The sequence below is a fragment of the Euprymna scolopes genome, chromosome 18 (genome assembly GCF_053919585.1).
Source record: "Euprymna scolopes isolate OS-2025 chromosome 18, ASM5391958v1, whole genome shotgun sequence".
NCBI lineage: Eukaryota > Metazoa > Mollusca > Cephalopoda > Sepiida > Sepiolidae > Euprymna > Euprymna scolopes.
In genome coordinates, this window is record NC_136499.1 from 102,427,361 (window position 1) to 102,446,909 (window position 19,549).

The following is a 19,549-nucleotide window of genomic DNA, read 5'->3' on the forward strand; positions in this document are numbered from 1 at the left end:
TTGAAGCCAGTGTGATAGATTAGAAGTTAATATGCAAGATAAAGGAGCATAATAAGCTACCCCTTTTCTTTCTTTGTTCAACTTACTCTTTCTTTTCTTTTCTGTCTAAGAGCGTCAGATTTTTACATCAAGATGCAATCGAAACTAATGTTATAAAGCAAATGCCTTGAACACCTACCCTTTCTCCCCCCCCCCGCTTTGTCGAGATTCACTCTATTCATCGTCAGTTTTCGCATGGACGCGAAAACTCAAAATATTTTCCAACCAATGAAAATCGTTTCAACCCCCCACCCAAAGTAACATGTATACGTGCATGTAGTAAGCCGGCTATTTTTTTAAAATCCTAATCTAACCTTCTTTCGCGCTTGTATGCTTAGCGTGCTCTGTTTATTTATATATATATATATATATATATATATATATATATATATATATATATATATATATATATATATATATATATATTTTGCTTACAAATTGTAAACTGCATCAGTATATTTGCAATCTGTTTTGTGAATCGCAATTGAAAACATTTGTGTCAATATGGATCCTGTTCGGTAGAAGCACCTATTTTCCTTTCTTTTTAAAAATTTATGCCAACCAATAAAACTCGTTTCAAATACAAAACGTAAGAATTCTGTGTGAAATTAACCAAGCCTATATATGGTCATCTAAAATCAGAGTGCTTTGATGAGGGTGGAGGTGGGCGGTCACCTGCCACGTGAAACAGCCATCCTATAAAGGCTGGCACGATTCACCAGAAATTTCATTAAGCCTGCTGATATATCTCTGGTGAATGCAGTTATAAAGCTAAACACCCAAATACAATAGAATCTTGAAACAAAGTTTCTGACACTTTTTCTTCTATTTCTTATTGCCTGCTTTCCAGCTGACTACAATCTGATTGTCTTCAAGTCCAACATAAACAAGTTCTTGATGAACCGCCCCCCCCTAAATAATCCAATTTACAAAATTCCCACTACTTATGTTCACTACGCCAGAATCACATTGACTCATGTATACCCATTAACCCTTATCCTCGAGTGGCCTCCGGGCCTTGATATGTGGTGATTCTTGTATAAAAAAAAACAAAAAAACTTAAAAACTTCTCAAACTTTGGTCTTTCAAAGTATATTTCATATTTCTATAAAAATTGTTGCTAGAAATCCAGTTTATTCCTTAATACATATTTTCTGACTTTTATTACCAAATTCCCATTGTTAAGTTTGCACTTGCTAACTGGTGATCTATTCATAAGCCTGTCATTGTTTTATCGTTATTTCCATGGCAATTGCTCGTCTGAGCTCCAATCTCTGGTACCCCCTTGCCAATCTTTCACGAAAAACACTCGTGTATCTGAAACCATTGTCAATAATTTTCCACACTCTTTATCTGTGCCTAAAGCAAAACGTAGATTCCATGAACAAAGTTTCTTTCTTAGAACTCCATGCATGTGGAACTCTCTTCCGTTTGCTTGTTTCCCAGCTGACTACAATTTGGTTGTCGACTTCAAGTCCAACATAAACAAATTCTTGATAAACCTTCCCTTTAACTAATCCAATTTACCAAATTTCCATTACTAACACTTACTATGATATTATCCTATTGACTACTGTACACTCAATAATCCTTATCCTTGAGTAGTCTCTGGGCCTTGATAAGTGATGACCTCCATGTAAAAAACTAAAGTCTAGGATTGTAGAGTCAGATGGTAAAAGTCTGACTGATTCCGACTTCTAGAATTCTTAGGATGCCGACTTCAACTCCTTTGATATCTTTGACTCCGACTCCCAACTCCTTCACCCCTATGCGGAAATCTATTCTGCAGATCCATATACCAGCCTCCAACACCTATGCAACAAGCATTTTATAATTACTTTTCATGTATATTATTTTTTACGTTTAACATTCACTTGTATGATAAATGTACTCGCATATACACTCAACCAGTTTTATAGAATAAGTTAAGATAACAAAAAGGAAAAAAAATTTACAATTAAATTTTATTACACTATCAGTTCAAAAGAGAATACAATATTTAGGGATAGGGAAACCTCTTTAGTCCATGGCATTTCGAAGCTAAACGCTTCTCATCAGAAAAGAGGAGTAAAGACATATTATAGAGAAGAAATGTTTTAAAAGATGGAAAGAGGATAAAAAAAAAAAAACAGGAAAAAGCTATAAAGGGCTATAGTAGCATGGGTTGTTTCTTATTGATTTAAGCATTTTTTTTTTTTTTTTTTTTGATAAGATTGTAATTCCGTATCGATCCCAGACTAATCCAATTGCCAAATTCCATTTGATTCAGGAACTGGATAACTTTCGGATTACAATCCGATTGTTATCCGATGTAATCCACAGTGTTCTCACTCAGACAGAATTTTCATTAATCCTGTGTGACGTCACAACCAAAACGAAAACAGCTGTCCAGATGGACCGAAATATCTTGATGAAGTAGAAGCATTGCAGTACAGTACAAAATATGATATATCTCCAAAAATAAAAGTAAAACCATACAAAAACTGCTAAATTGTGCAACTCGGAAAACCATGTAAAAAAGTAAATTTATTGGACTTAAGGAGTCGGAGTCGGATAAAAAAATTCTGACTCCGACTCTTAGTACTCTTAGAAATCTGACTCCAACTTCAACTAAAACCTCTGACTCCCTCCGGTGCCGCAACCCTGTTTTTATCCATCTTCTTCACTTGTCAATCAAACTACATGTTTATTAATTGTTGGCACTGTTCTTGGCACTTTTCAAAGACGTTACTATCCAAAAAAATACACTATTCGAAGCCACAAGTGCTTTCATCCAAATCTACATATTAAGGCACTTGTCAGATCTGGTCAGTGAGAGTTGAGGACATGCATTGCATGGAGAGAAATGATATGAGAATTATATTGTCAATGTATTGTTTGAGTTTTAAAGACAGGCTTGAATATGATTTCAGAGGGAGATTAAATCTCATGTACGGGATGTATGCAGAACAGGAGACTTCAGTAGTATAGAGATGCTGAAAGATTGAGCAAAACAATTCACAAGAAAAGTCTGATTAACCAAAATCAGGTATCAGTTTCATAAGAAAGAAAGCTATCGATGACAAAGAAAAAATAAAGAGACTGACTTTACTTTATATATTAGATCAATGGTGTGAAGAAAATGTTTGTCCGAATTTTTCAATCCGGCAATTTTTATCATCTGCAATAACTTACCAAAACTTGGCTAGTGAAGGTTGACAATATGTGATGCATCGCGAGAATTATACATTGAATGCCTAATATGAATGCTTGAGTTAGTAGATATAAAACAGTTAAGGTAGCAAGGCCAGTTAACACAGGAAAACTAAGGAAAACATTGAAGGAAGTGATAAAAATGCATGGTAAAAGAGAAACAGACTACATGAGGACATGTGTTGCATGGAGAGAAATGATATTAGAACTATATTGTCAATGCATAGTGTGAGTCTTAAAGACAGGCTTGAATTTGGGCAGCATAGGGAGACGTACGCAGAACTGGAGACTTTGATCGTATGGAGATGCTGAAAGATTGAATGCCAGTGCTTGAGATAAGTAGACGTAGAACAGTTGAGGTAGCAGGGTCAGTTAACACAGGGGACTAAAGAAAACATCGGAGGAAGTGATAAAAATGCAAACAGTCTACTTGACGATGGCTTATGATTTTAAAATCGAAAACTGACAAGCAGTGTTTATCAAAGAAACAGTCCTTATCATTTTTGACCGCTTAGAGTTGCTCGGATATTTTAGTGTCACTAAATATGAACTATTTAAAAAGTATTTTGAAACGCTCAAAAAAATAATATTCCAATTATTAAAAAAAAAAAATAGTAAATAGGTTAGTTTGGGAATCAATTTCTTAAAGTCGTCCAAAGCATCCAGCTGAGAATTTCTCCCTGGCATCAAAGTCACCAGAATCTAAGCCATTATTCAGATGACCTGTTTCCCTTGTTGGCTGAAGTGTATGGTCCTAGTCCTGTGCGGTTCTAGGAGGTCCGCACTTCCAGGATTTACCTTTTCACCTTTTGAGAAGGGGATTAGCTTATTGCTAATCGCCTGTAAGTACCTGATGTCTAAGTAGAAAGATATAAAGGAAATGAATACCAACAATAACCAGCTGATTCATACAAAAATGAAGGAAGGATGCTCAGCAACAGCAGCAAGGAGGTAATGATGGCTCAGTGGTTAATGATACAAGCTGACAACCTGGGTGTCCCAAGTTCAAACCCGGTTGGTTCCACAGAAACACTTTCACTTAGGGATGTTGGCAACCTTCACGAGGTCTCTCCTGTAAGTATCTTATATCCTTCTCGAAAGAATTCTTAATAGAAAGATGTTAGGAAAACAGAATTCAACAAAAAGTATCATCATGAATCATGCTAAACAAACAAACAAACAAGCAGCAGCAACAACCACAAAGCCGAAACATTGGGGAAAATAGCAGCGACTAAGATGAGGAACAAAACAGTACAAAACAAATAAAGAGATAAACCAGGTTGACTTACCTGTGCTTTACTTGGATGGGGGGCTCCTTGAAATTCTATGGTACCGTATGCATCTGTTGGTTTGACGTCGGTGTGACGGAGCGGGTGCCACCGTTCGTCTGTGTAATCAGCATTGATTTCTCTCGTGAACGTTCCATGTCTTTCTTCTTCACGTCCACAGCAGCATCTACACAGAAAAAAAAAAAAAAAAATTAAAAAACGTGAAATCAAAACAAAAACAAAAAAACAAATAACAAATGACCGATGGCAATAATAATTAGGCTTCATTGTAAGCTTTTGTTCTCTCGCACTGAAAATAAGTTAGGTGTGATTGGTAGTTTTGTTATTGTAGCAAAATGAATAAATAAATATAACTTAAAAGTTTTTTTTTCTTTCTTTATGGTAAAGATAAAAGGAGTAGAAAGTTGATCTAGGGTTTACTTTCAGCAGTCTTGTAACTCCATTATTCCCCTTATTTGATCCTTCAGTCCTCACATTCCATGAGCGATGTTTCTGACAAAGGAAGAATTGCTGTTTTCTGGGTTGAAACATATCAATCTAACACTTAGTTAGTTTTTGACTTTTTTTTTTAGCTACTTATATCAAGTGGCTTCATGCCTTGCCTAGAGAGATTTCCGTAAAAAAAAAAAAAATAAATAAATGCCTGGTAATGTATTCCCTTGCAACTTGTTTTGTCTTACTTTTTCTGAACTATAACGGATTTTTTTTTTTTTTTTTTTTTTTAAATGTTAATCTTTTCTCATAAAGCGAAGTAACTATGTAGTGACGAATACAAAATTATGTCCCTTTTTTTTCTATTTTTTTTAATGGCAATAGCAATTAGAAAATAATTATGATTCGGAAAAAGTATTTTATGAAAGGAATCAAATCGAATCACATTCTATTTTTAACATGCTGCAATGATCTGCAAAAAAAAAAATAACCTTGATAAATCAGAATATTGTTTTTGTAGAAAGAATTTTTTTTTTGTTTTTTTTTGTTTTTTTTAACTATGTCGGTTTTGCTCCAATCAAAGCAAAGAAATTTTATATGGATGAATACAGTTTTTTTTATGTACTAACGAATCACCACTTATCAAGGTCCATAGGCTACTTGAGGATAAGGTTTAATAAATTTATCAGGATGACAGTAAAACAACAATATGAAGATTCGTAACAATGATCAAGACTGGTTCAACATCCAGCCGGGAGTTGTACCTGGGCCCTAAAGCCAACAAGGTACAAGTCATTGTGAAAATGGCCATTTCCCTGTTAGCTTAGGTATGCTTTGGTCCAATGTAGTTCTAAGAGGCCCACCCTTCTTTCTTTGAGAAAGGTTAGTTTATTGCTAATCGCTTGTGACGCCCTTACCAGGCAATGCCAACAAAAGTGCCCATGCATTTTTTACAGGTCAGAGTGCTCTTCTTGTTGGTTCTTCAATCCCACTTAACCAAAACTTGTGTCACTGTAGGAGGAAGATAAATATTGACTCAACAGAAAATTGTTAACATTGGACTTGAAAACGAATATGCTATAGTCAGCTGAGAAGCAGCTCTGTGGTATTGTTTTCCACAGATGGATAGTTCTTGGAAAGAAACTTTGCTCATGGAAGTTTCATATAATTTTAGGTGCACAAAGGGAGAAAAATTATTTACAATCGTTGTAAATGTAAAATCATAGATTGGAGTTCAGGACGTTGTAAATGTACAATCATAGATTGGAGTTCAGGACGTCCCCTATTTTAAAATGGTGTATGCAAATGAATATGATTCCAACTAGGACAGAGTACTTTCAGGGAGGAATTGAATCAGATTACATTTTATTATTCTTACCAATATCATGTTGAAACGATCCACAAGATAAAACTGACAAACCAGAATGAAATATTTACTTTGCAGGAAGAAAGCTATCGATGACAAAGAAACAATAAAGAGACTGATTTTACTTGATATATCAAAAGAAGATAAGCTGTACATACTCGGCATTGTCTGTTAAACATTTACTTGTAATTTGATTTGTTCTTTTTTTTTTTAAATGATGGCATTTTTTTTTTTCATTTTTCTAAAAATCTTTGTGCCGAACAAAGATGAGTAACTCTGCATAGTCTAATACAGAGTTGCATCCCTTTTTTATGATGTGATCTGTATGAAAATAATTCTGATTCAGACAAAGTATTTTCTGAAAGGAATCAAATTTTATTCTGCTTATCAACATGACGCAGTGATTCACCAAAAGAACTGACAAACCAGAATCAAATATGGATTTTGCAGGAAGAAAGCTATCGATGACAAACTAAAAAAAAAAAAAAGATATGCTAACTTTACTTTATATATAAGACCAGCAAGACTACCCAGCGTTGCCCGGAGCAAAAGTGTTACATATTTCTATTAAGATCCTCTATCTCTCAATATTTCTAAATCTGTCTCTTTCTTCCCCTCTCTCCCATTTCTCCTCCTCTCCTGAAACCCTTCCTTCTTTGCGCAACCCATTTTATCTCTCTCTCTCTCTCTCTATATATATATATATATATATATGACAACTCCCTTTCATATATTAGATTCCTGGTGAAATTTGGCATATTCTTTTCAAATTAGTACTTATTAACACTGAAAAATCAATTCCCTCCTCTCTCTTGACGAAACCTGACCCAGTTGACCCTCAGAGAATGAATAATTTTTCTAAATTTTAAATATCATTCATCCGGGGCAACGCTGATAAAGAATATACCAACTTTGTGGGTGTTTGTTTTGTAGTTTTGACTTTTAGCCGGGCATAAATACATACACACATATAAATCCCCTTTATATTATAGATAATCACATAAGATAAAACTGTGACTACTAATTTCACAAAGAAAATAAAAGAAAATTTAGTAAAAGTTTATTTCGTTTCATTCTTATTTCTTTCCAAATTACTTTTACGATACTTTTTTTTTTTTTATCGATTTATCTGCTGCAGATTGTTTTTGTGCTATCTGATAAATTAACTGAGCTTTAATCGTTATAGAAGCGTAGGTGAAAGGCAGGTGAAACACTTTTTACCTTTGCTAAGCAATCATCTAGAGATGATGTTTCGATAAAAAGCACTGATTGTCAGGAAGAACATCTGCCCTATTAACAGTCTTGTCTCAAATAAGCAAATAACTTCTAAAGGAAAAAAAAATTTTTTCATTTCAAGTTATGTAGTTTAACTTATGACTTGATTAGGTTAGTTTGGAAACTAATTTCTAGAAGCTGTCCAACACATGCCAACATGTAAAACAGACGTTAAACTGAACATGATGATCATGACAAAGAGAATCGAGTGAAATGGTGTATTCATTTTTTCGCATACTGTTATCCTCATCTTCATAGTTGTTGTTGCTTCACTACGTTTCGGCCAACTCATCCTCCGGCCTTCTTCAGGTGGTTAACCACGAGGGGATAGGAATGCCGAGTCTTGTAACCATATCCCAAGGTAATTACTGTCTCCCATAGTTGTTGTTGTTTCGTCACGTTTTGACCAACTAATCCTCTGTATTAGTTTGGTTTGGTTGTTTTACGGCATATCAACTCTTTTCGGGTTATTTAATGCCGAATCCAGTTATTTTTTAAATAGTATTCAATGTTGCATCCAGTAATCTTATAGAAAGTTTTTATTCTTCAAGCTCTTTCTATCTTCAATCGCCAATTTGTAGTGTTTGGTTTGGTTGTTTTATGGCAGATTTTGTCGTTTTTATTCCCTGCCCTGCAGAACATGAATGAGTTTTGCAATGGGAGAGAGAAGATGGTTACAATATTAATGTTTGGTACATTTTATGTTAGGAAACTAGTCAGGAAGTGGAGGAGATAGAAAGAGAAAGAGGGAAATGGGAAGAAGGGAAAGGGAAAGGTGTTTTTTGTTTGTTTTTATTTTTGGTTTTGCAGAACATAATTTCAGTTTTACAAAAGGAAGTAAAAAAAAAGCATTTACGTTTGGTGCATTTCGTCTCAGGATTGGTTGGTTGGTTGGTTGTTTATGTTTTACGGCATATCAACCCTTTTCAGATTATTTAATGCTGAATCTAGTTATTTTGAGGAACAATTTTTAATGGAATATATATATATTTTCTTTTTTTTTTTTTAAAGTCAGATTCTATTTAACCCATAGTTGGGACCCTAACAGGTACTACCACTCCGGGTCAGAGTGGACCTGGGAGCAATAGCAATTAAAGGGTGGCTCCACACTCCCTAAGGCCGCAAGGTGGGGCCTCACCATCGGATATAGTTTTAGGTCATATCCAGGACCTTTAGGTCAGGAAGCCAATATCTTCAGACAGCCTGATCTGATAGCACCAGCCTCTGTATTGGGTATGATTGAAACTGCTATCTTCAGACAATACTTTCCTGGAACTGTAGAGATTCAACGCCATCTGTGCTATGGGTTGCGAAGGGAGGTCAAGGTTGGATTTTTTGCTCTTATGAATCCAATTTTGGGCTCTCCTCTAATCTTCCATCGTCGTGTCCGTACCGAATGGTATATATTATTTTACTAGCAAGGGGGTACCCGGCGTTGCCCCGGTGTTTGGAGGTGTGGGTGGTTTTGGGTAAATAAAAAAAAAAAAATGATAAAAAATCGTTGGCCGGGTGTTTGTTTAAAAAAAAAAGTTTTGGTAGAGGCGAAGTTGGAAAATAATAAAGTGCGAACAAAAAAAAAAAAAAGTGCGACGTTAACCTGTTCGCCGACCAAGAAATAGTAACGGAAAGATGTTTGAATTGACAGGTGCCCACAGTAAATGTTAACTCCGTTACTTCTATTTTGGCTGGTTTTGTTTCCCCAAGATGTTGGGGAGAAACCAGCTCCCCATCAAAAGGGGATTGTCCAAATTGAATAGCAATCGTCTGATATAAGGAATTTTCCTCGCATTAAAGCTGATTGCTACGTTCCCGGCGCGATTGCCAAGAGCAACGTCTTAGCTTTGAATAAGTTTCGCTTTTTATACGAAAAAGCCGAATCAACATGTGAGAAGCCAAAATAGCAATAATTTTGTAAAAGTCACTGGAAATAAATCTAGACACGACCCGCGTTCCCAAATCGTAGATATTATTATCTAGAGGTATATAAACACTTCTGGGACTGTCGGCGAAAAAAGCCTTTTCGAGACATACAAAAATATGCGCGCATTTGCCTTTTATATATATACTAGCGAGGGGTACCCGGCGTTGCCTGGGTGTTTGGAGGTGTGTGTGGAAACTCCGTGGGTGCGGGGGTTAAAAAAAAATGTTTTGGTAGGTAAGTATGAGGATCGAATCCGAACAGTTGAGGCAAAGTTGTAAATTAAAGTGTGAAAAAAAAACGTGTGACGTTAACCATTTCCCCGCCGCAAGATGCTAACGGAAACATGTTTGAATTTATTTAATTACTTGGATTTGGCAGGTGCCCGTTTTAATGAGTTAATGAGGTCAAGTTTGACTGCGGGATTTTTATTTTCCCAAGATGTTATTGGAAAAAGACTAACCCACATGCGGCGAGCGACAAATGTTGAATATTTATCTTCCCGAAATCGAGCAAATTAAATAGACAGGCGAGCTTCGTTGTTAACTGTGAGATATTACGATTTATATGTGACTAGCGAGGGGTACCCGGCGTTGCCCGGGTGTTTGGGGGGGGGTACAAAAAAAAAGTAAGTATGAGGATCGAACCCGAACCATTGAGGCAAAGTTGTAAATTAAAGTGTGAAAAAAAATAAACCTAGACAGGCGAGCTTCGTTGTTAAGTGTGAGATATTTCGATTTGTATGTGATATAAAAAGTTTTAAAAAGTTGTTAAGCGAGCGACCGCTTCTCTGAAAGAAGCCTTTTGTAGACACACAGAAAAAGCGAACACACACACATACATACATACATGCATTTTCGCTTTTATATTTATAGATAGACTAGCGAGGGGTACACGGCGTTGCCCGGGTGTTTGTAGGTGTGTGTGAAAAAAAAAACAGGTGCCCGTGAAAAAAAAAAAGCTTTTACGACACACAGTTGGAAAATAGTAAAGTGTGAAAAAAATAAAACAGGTGTGCGTTTTTGATTGACGTGACGGCGATAGGTATTCAGCAGTTAGAATTCTGTGTGGGACAGTTTTTAATGAGGTCAATAAATCGGTTTGTTTGTTTTTGAAAACCCGCTCCCCCGTCTGATATGACGAAGTCGACATTGACCAAACGTCCACTGGCTCTGGGCCTGTGATTAGAGTCGAGTTTATGGTACGAGGGGTACCCGGCGTTGCCCGGGTGTTTTTCGGGGTATGTGAAAAAACCCGAAGCGTTGACGACGCGCAGTTGGAAAATAGTAAAGTGTTTAAAAAAAAAACAGGTGCGCGTTTTTGATTGACGTGACGGCGATAGGTATTCAGCAGTTATTTCGTGCGGGACAGTTTTGAATAAATGGGTTTGTTTGTTTTTAAAAAGCCGCTCACAAGGAGCGAAATGAAAGCTAGAGTCTGATATGACGAAGTCGACATTGACCAAACTGGCTCTGGGCCTGTGATTAGAGTCGAGGTTCGCTTTTTTTTATACCGAAAAGCGAATGTAACGCGTGCCGATGCGGGTAATGTGGAATAATTAACGTTTGAAAGTTAATAAAATTAAATAGAGAGGCGAGCTCCGTGGATAATTCGTAGATATTACAATTTATAGATGATATAAAAAGTTTTAAAAAGTTGTGAAGCGAGCAAGCGCTTGTTTGAAAGAAGCCTTTCGTGGACATCGAGGAAAAGCGAACATACATACATACATACATTTTCGCTTTTTTTATTTATAGATTATTTTTATTTTTTGGAATCCTTTGAGATGAGGCTTCATAATTTGTGTATTCATTTTTTTTTTTTTGTAAACTGTTATCCTCATCTTCATAGTTGTTGTTGTTGAAGATAGCCGTTTCAATAACTGATGTAAGAGACATTTTTTTCCAAAAATAACGTACATCAATCAAAATATGGTAAAAAATAAATAACGTTTTATTGATGAAGGACAGCATTTCTACATACATGAAGAGAAATGGCTAAAAAACAAAAATTTTAAAAAAGAAAAAAAAAAAAGAAAAAAGAAACTCCTCCAAATCCGACGATCGCATTTAACAAGCTAATTTAATTTACTTGTTCGGCTGAAAATTAACCATTAAAAAGTTTTCCCTAACTTTGACGTTTTTTTTTTTTGTTTTTTTTTTTTTTGTTTTTTGGAATGCTAACTACTTAAAATACATACTGAGGACAGGTGCATACAACTTTACCAAAATTTTATTAATAGAACCAACGATGGTTCTAACGTAGATACTGCTAGGCCGTAGATCCAATTCCCCTTCACAGGAAAATAAAAACTCAGGCAACTCTTCTGTCAAAAACGTTAAATAAAATCACAATTTAAAAATTTCTACACTAATTTTTAAATCTCCTTAATGTAAAACAATAGATATCCTAATAAGTAACATCTACATTAATAAAATCAGTGTTTTTTTTTTTGTTTTTTTTTTTTTAATTACATTTTCACCCCAAACAAGGCACATTGCCACTTTGGTGTAGGGGGCTACTATCAGGGGCAGCAACTACTGGGGCACTATGTAAGGATTTGGGCAGCAAGATGTCGGTTCACGTTGCACTTGAACTTCTGCATGTCAGTACAGTTGGGGAAGCAGGGACCTGGAATGGAATTCCAGAGTCTAGCAGTTCTGGGGAAGAAACTACTGCAGTAGAAAGGCTCTCTTACATCTAGGGATCTCTACTGTGAAGGGATGGGATTTAGCTGCTTGTCGGGTTTGCGGAGGGTATTTACGTCATGGGGCACAAGTGCTTGCAGTTCGTCAGAGCATTCACCATTAAAATACTTGTAGAACAGGAAGAGGGATGCAACGTTTCGTCGATGGGACAGAGGCTGAAGCTTAGATGCCAGTTCAGGGCCTACCAGATTGGAGACTCTCTTTTGAACCTTGTCTAGGAGCGAGAGACTAGTAGCAGATGCACCAGCCCAAATGAGACAGCAATACTCCATGCATGGGCGAATGGTGGCCTTATAGAGGTACAGGATACTTTTAGGTGTCAGTAGTTTTCTTGCATGGTAGAGAGAACCTACATTTTTTGTTAATAAAAATTATCTTTTGCCAATGCCTGCACTAATATTTATATTGATATCAAACAATGTCTGAATCAGTAACGTTAAAAAAATAAAAAAAGTAAGAAAAAACATATAAATCGGTATAGAACGCAGGAAAAAACGTCTCATTATGGGAATAGATTGAAGGCGGTGAGGGGTTGTCTGAATTGCTATTTGCTTTCTCAAAGAATTTGAAATGATATAGTCCATCAGTTTTCACTAACTTTTATGTGAAAGGAGGGATAAAAATCAAGCGTCTTTAATTTTTACATGGAATATCGAATAAACGGAACTTTTTCATTTAATCCGCAAGGGTAGTTTGCTCTCATTGCATACAGATTCTTGAGTCCGACATGATGTACCTGAAGAAGGTGAGAGTTACATTGGTTGAAACGTTATGAGAATAACATCCAAGATGAGAACGGTAATCTGAATAATCCAAACTATAAATTCTCATCTAAAGATTTATTTGTTTGGATTTGTTTGTTTTACGGCATATCAACTGTTGCAATATTTTTTTATATAAAAGACGTTATGATTAAAAAGAATTGGAAGGTTCTATTTATAGAAACTGGCGATAGAAATGGACCAATCAAATGGGGCCCACGCTCTACTAGCAACCATTCAGGAATGGCAAGATAAATAAAGAGATGGTCACATTCAATGCTGCCAAGATTAAGCTTGTTTTCTTCAATCATTACAAGAAACCTTCTTAACCACGAATAGCAATAGCTAAAAATACATTACCTGAAAGTACTTCTTTTAAACTCCTCGGCCTAACGTTCACAGGGAACATGAGTTGGAACAGATATACTGAGAGCATTGCCACAGCCACTGCGAAGAAGGTGGGCTCTCTCTACCATGCTAAAAAGCTACTTACGCTTGAAAGTATCTTGTACCTCTATAAAGCCACCATTCACCCATGTATGGAGTATTGTTGTCACATTTGGGCTGATGCATCTGCTACTAGTCTCTCACTCCTGTGACCTTTCTGGATCACCGGCAACAGATGTGAACCCTCAGCGATCCCTAAATAGGGATCCCTTGTCACATACGCGTCGTGCTTGTTCTTCGCAGGGAATTCTTCGCAAGATCTCTCGGCACAGTAGGACTCGATCAGTTTGGTCTGAGTCGATTTCACCTTCAGGTTGATATGCCACTATCACATTAGAAGTGAATAGATTTTCATGCACACAAAAGAAATACAAACTCAGATATCTCTATTCTATTTGGTTAATTCAAGTTAGATTATACAAAATATTGATTTTCGATAATACACTTATATACAATCGTTCAGGTGTTGATTTTATAACAAACACTATTGAGTCCCAATTAGATTTAATTACTCTCCGTTTTGCAGTGGTGAGGTCAGGAAGAGAAGGGTGGCAACGACTCTTCAATTAGTATTAGGTGCGCTCAAATCTCAGCTCCAGCTAACTGATTTTGGCGTGAGGATTCGCTTATGAACAGAGGTATCGGGGTAGAGTAGGTTGCTCCCTAGACCAATTGCCAGTAAGTAAGTCATTCCAGGGGAATTCCCAATTCCCTGCATGCACTTGCGAATCTGCGAACGCTCTCAGTTGTGTTTCTCACAATTGGAAGAGGTTAACCCTGTGGCCCCTCGTCTGGCAATTATATTTCGTTATGTTTCTCAAAATGACATCAAATTGTCACTTTCACCACCAAACAATCAGATTTATATGTCGGTTTCATAAAAAAAAATAAAATTTGTAACTTAACTCTTCCTTTCAACAGTGTCAGCCACCGTTGCCCGGCATACAATAATACTTAACAAACAACACAAGCATAGCTGCTCAGAATTCTCCAGAGCTTCGGAAGTCTCAACCTCCCCCAAATGGGGAGACTCCCACTCTTTGGGATGGTCACGTCACACTCCTAGACAGGATTCAAAAAAGAGTCGCCAACCTGATAGGTCCTGAACTGTCATCTAAGCTTCAGCCTCTGTCCCATTGATGAAATGTTGCATCCCTCTGCCTGTTCTACAAGAATTTTAATGGTGAATGCTCCGGCAAACTACTAGCACTTATACCCCTCAATGTAAATACCCCTGACAAACCTGACAAGCCACAAAATCCCACCTCTACACAGTAACAATCCCTAGATGTAAGAAAGCCTTCTATTCCAATAGTTTCTTCCCCAGAACTGCTAGACTTTGGAACTCCCTTCCGGGATTTTGCTTTCCCAACTGTACTGATATGCAGAAGTTTAAGTGTAATGTGAACAAACATCTTCCTTCCCATCTCCCTACATAGTATTTCTGGAACTTATGTCCCTGATAGTAGACCCCTACATCAAAGTGGCACTGTACGTTGTTTGTGGTGAAAATGGAATAAAAAAAAATAAAATAAAATAACTTGAGGACATTGCGAAGGCTGTTGCAAAGAAGGTGGGTTCCCTCTATCAAGCTAGAAGACTACTCACACCTGAGAGCATCCTGTACCTCTACAAGGCCACTATTCGCCCATGCATGGATGGGCTGGTGCATCTACCACTAGTCTCTCCCTCTTAGATAAGGTCCAGAAAAGAGTTTTCAATTCTAATAGGTCCCACTTTGTTAACTAAGCTCCAACTCCTGTCCCATCACCACAATGTTGCATCTCTCTGCCTGTTTTACAAATATTTTAATGGAATGTGTTCTGATGAACTTGTTGCACTTGTGCCCTCTCGACATACATATCCCGACAAACCCGCGTAGCAACAAAATCACACCCCTTCATTGTTGAGGTCTCTAAATACCAGAAAACTTTCTTCTCTAGTAGTTTCTTCCCTCGAATAACTAGACTTTGGAATTCCCTTCCTGCTACCATGACTGTACTAATATGCAGAAGTTTAAATGTAATGTAAACCAACATCTTGTTAATCTTTCCTAGTCGTGGTCTCAAACAGTAATTCTTTATATCCAAGTGGCGATATGCCTTACTAGGGGTGAACATGAGTATAAAAAAAAAAAAAAAAAAAAAAGAAATAACTCAAGAAAACATACTGGATATTTTAAAATTTTCACATATAATTTTTCATGTCCACGCAAGAAGGACTCTTGCCCTTCGTCTGAAAACTTTTACAGTTCAAGACTTGTACAGATTAGCTACTTGCTGAAAAGTAATTTTCATCCAGGACTAATACAGATTAGCTACCCATTAGAAACTCTTCTAAAATTAAACATGCCTTTCAATTAAAAATCAACCCCTTTGAAGTTATTTAATACAAGAATCCACTGGAAATGATTCATTGACTTCTTCTCTGCATCTGATACAAAGTATATCAATCCTAGCAAGTATATTCATGCTAAATGCTTGCACCAATCATTGCTGAGCTTAGAAATTAAGCATAGATTCAAGCTCGTTGTAGCCGTGTTATTGTTGTGGTTGTTTGTAGTTGCTGTTGCAAGACCATAAGGCCACTTCCCACCTGACTATAGCATGACCGTCTTCAAGTCTAATTAATGTAGACAAATACTTGTTGGGTCGTCCTCTTGGATAATTTCATCCCTCTTAAGAAATCTTTTTTTCGTCCCACCTATTGTTTCTAATCTTATCTAGGTAGTGACCATCGTCCAACTGACAATCTATTTAACCTTTACCTTCAAGTGCTCTCCCTCTCATTAGTAAGCAAAAAAAAAAAAAAAATATGGACCTTTTTTAATTATTTTATTGCTAAAACAACGTCAATTATAAACGATTGAACAGTTTTGTTCTTTTTTCCTTTATAATTGTCCCTCCCTACACGGGCAGGATAAGACATACGGTTGGTTTTTAATGTTGGGAAAATCCAGCTCATCAGAAAAGGGCATTGAGTTTTGGGAGAAAATTTGTCTCAGTCTAGAAGGATTTCTCTGTCACTGACTAGGGACAGAACACATACAACACTTTGTTCCTTTCTTTGTCAAAAGATCAAGCAAACGTCTTTCACAGCTTATTAAGCATTTTGACATTGTCTAATGCCAAACTTTATCTATTGAAAGCAATTCATTGAATACAAGTTACCATTTTAACCATAGCTGGAGAGGGAGTGTTCATAACTTTGCTCAGTGTTATCACCACATAACTGAATACAACAGATCCAATTGGATTTGGACTTGGCTTAACAGATCCCATAATCTATCTTTGTATCCATTAGCTTGATTTCTCCATACATAATTCCATAATAAATGAACCTCTATTTATTTGCATCCCCACAAGGGCAGAGTCAGGCATAAGACCAGTTTTAAATGTAGGGAAAATCCAGCTGCCCCAAAACGGGCACTCTGGATAGGGACAAAAATAAACAATAGATGAAGTGTAATATCAGAACAGATACTACACTTTGCTCCGTGTCCAGAAATGTTGGCCCTACAAATAATAAAAAGAATAAGGTTTGGTTGTTTTGTTTTACAGCACACCAACAGTTTTCGGGTTATTTAATGCCGAATCTGGTCATTTTGGAAAAGAGATTCTATGCTTCAAGTTCTTTATATTTTCAAATATTTATTCATGGTGTTTAGTTTGAGAGTTTTCATTTTGTTTATAACAAAGAGGTCACCACATATCAAGGCCCAGAGGCCACTCGAGGATAATGGTTAATGTGTGTGTATTGTAGTCATTGGGAGAGTAGCGTAGTAATCGTTTGTGGGGGAAATGTGGTATAATCAGATTTTTTATGACGACGGTTCAATAAGAACTTGTTTATATTGGACTTGAAGACGGCATTATTGTAGTCAGCTGGAAAGAAGCAGACTTAGAGAATTCATTCATTGATAGCGATTTGGGCTAGACGAGTGCTTTTTGTAAAAGATTGTTTTTTGTTTTGGACTTTGCAGAACTTGATTGAGTTTTGCAAAGAGAAAGGAAAAAAAAAACAAAACAAAAAAAAAAAACAATACCATCAATGTTTTGCACATTAAATGACCAGAGAAAAAAAAAAAACACATACACACACACAATTTTTGGACCAACATCTTTAATGAAAGATCATCACGAAGAAAATTTGGGGGGGGGGCAATTCTGGACTAAAGCGTATGCTCCCTCCTATCTTCTACCAAGATTTGTCAAACAAAAGTCGTTTAATAGTTTTTGTGTAATCGCCCTGCAGACAAACGGCTGGAGGGGGAGAAAGAAAGGGAGGTAAACAGTACCATTTTACTAATAGAGGTGCGGGGTGAGGTGGCAGGGTCAATATATTTTAGTGTATAAATTCAATGGGAAACGCTGTCATATGTAACATCACGATAAAGCATAGAAATAAATGTAGATGAATGGGAGGATGATAAGCTGACATTGGTAATGAAAGTGGTTGAGGCCATAGTCGCAGAAGACGTGGGCGGTTAGAATTTTCACCGGTATTGCGCAGGCGTGGGTGGTAAAAGTAGTTGTAATAGTTTTGGTCACATGAAATCATGTAAATAAGAAAGGAAAAGAGGAAGGAAAGGAAACGTGCACTGCAGAGACAGAAAGAGAAAGGACTGAAAACAGAAATTAAAGAGAAAAGAAAGGAAAGAAAATAAATTAAATTAAGGAAAAGGAAAGAGAGGAGTAATGAAAGGAAAAGGAATGAAAGAATTAAAGAGGAAGAATTAAAAGAAAGAATGGAAGAGAATAAGAGAATGAAAGATAGAAAAGATGAAAAAAATGAAGAGAATAAAGGAGGGAAGGAATTACAGAGAATAAAGGAGGGAAGGAATTACAGAGAATGAAGGCAGAAAAAAAAAAATTAAAGAGAGAAGAGACGAAGAAAAGGATAAAAGAGAATTAAAGCGAGTGAAAGAGAAAAATATGTAAGATTAAGGATGAAAAAAAGTAGGGATGAAAGAGAGAATGAGTAAAGGAAATAAATGAGAGGAGGAATGAAAAAAAAAAGAAAATCGAAACAAGAAAAAGCAAGGAAAGAGAAAGAAATTAAAAGAAAAAAAGAAAGAGGGTGAATAGACGAAAAGAATGAAAGAAAGATAAGAAATGAAGGAATACAATAATGAAAAGTAAAAAATAAAAAATGAAAACTGAAGAAATAAAAAAAGGAATAAAAAGAATGAAAAACAAGTGAAAGACATTGAAAATGAAAGAACGAAAGAGGGAATGAATAAAAGAAATAAATGAGAGTAGGAATGAAATAATGAAAGAAATTTAGCGCTATTTACTTCTCTCCCATTCTAAGAAATTTGACACCAGGGTCAGAAAGTGGGATTGAAAAATCAGCCCAGAGGAAAGGTACTCTGATCCACAAAAAGTAGCTGGACAGCCCCGTTGCCATTCCCCGGTAGAGGCGCCTCAGGCAATTAGCAATAAACTACCTCTTCTCAAAGAAAGAAGGTAAAGCCAGGGAGGGTGGAACTCCTAGAACTGCATATGACCCAATGAACAGAAAATAGGTCATTACAGGAATGATTTAATCTTTGTTGATTTTGGTGCTGAGGTAGAAACCCTTGACATGGTTCCCTAAGCAGACATGAATGAAAGTAATTCAAAGAGAAAGAATGTAATTTTAATTAATTCAAATGTGATCGGTACTGTGAGCGTCAATATTATTCATACTAGCAGGACCCGTGGAAATTCTACGGCATGAGAAATATATATATTTACAAAGGAGTCACCACTTATCAAGGCCCAGAGGCCACTCGAGGATAAGGGTTAATAAGTGTACAGTGGTCAATGGGACAGTGATGTAGCAATTGTTAGTAGTGAAAATTTGGTAAATTGGATTACTTAAGAGGAACGGCTGATCAAGAACTTGTTTACGTTGGACTTAAAGACAACGATATTATAGTCAGCCGGAAAGCAGGCTAATGGAAGAGAGTTCTAAGAAAGAAACTTTGTTCATGGAATCTACGTTTAGGTTTAGGCACTGATAAAGAGTGGGGGGAAATTATTGATAATGATTTTAGCTAGACGAGTGTTTCTTGCGAATGTTTGGTGAGGAGGGACCATAGATTGGAGCTCAGACGAGCACTTGTCATGAAAGTAATG

The 19,549-nt window shown here is 36.5% G+C and overlaps 1 protein-coding gene across 3 annotated transcripts in view; it reads right to left on the minus strand.

Annotated features, from left to right (window-relative positions):
- LOC145297722 (transient receptor potential cation channel subfamily M member 3-like) overlaps nt 1-19,549 on the minus strand; it is a 790,615-nt gene that overhangs the window by 267,501 nt on the left and 503,565 nt on the right. For all 3 annotated transcript variants that reach the window (XM_080143937.1, XM_080143936.1, XM_080143938.1), the window contains one exon: nt 4,521-4,686. In XM_080143937.1, coding sequence (XP_080000063.1) covers nt 4,521-4,686 — 166 coding nt within the window. The remainder of the gene's footprint in view (nt 1-4,520; nt 4,687-19,549) is intronic.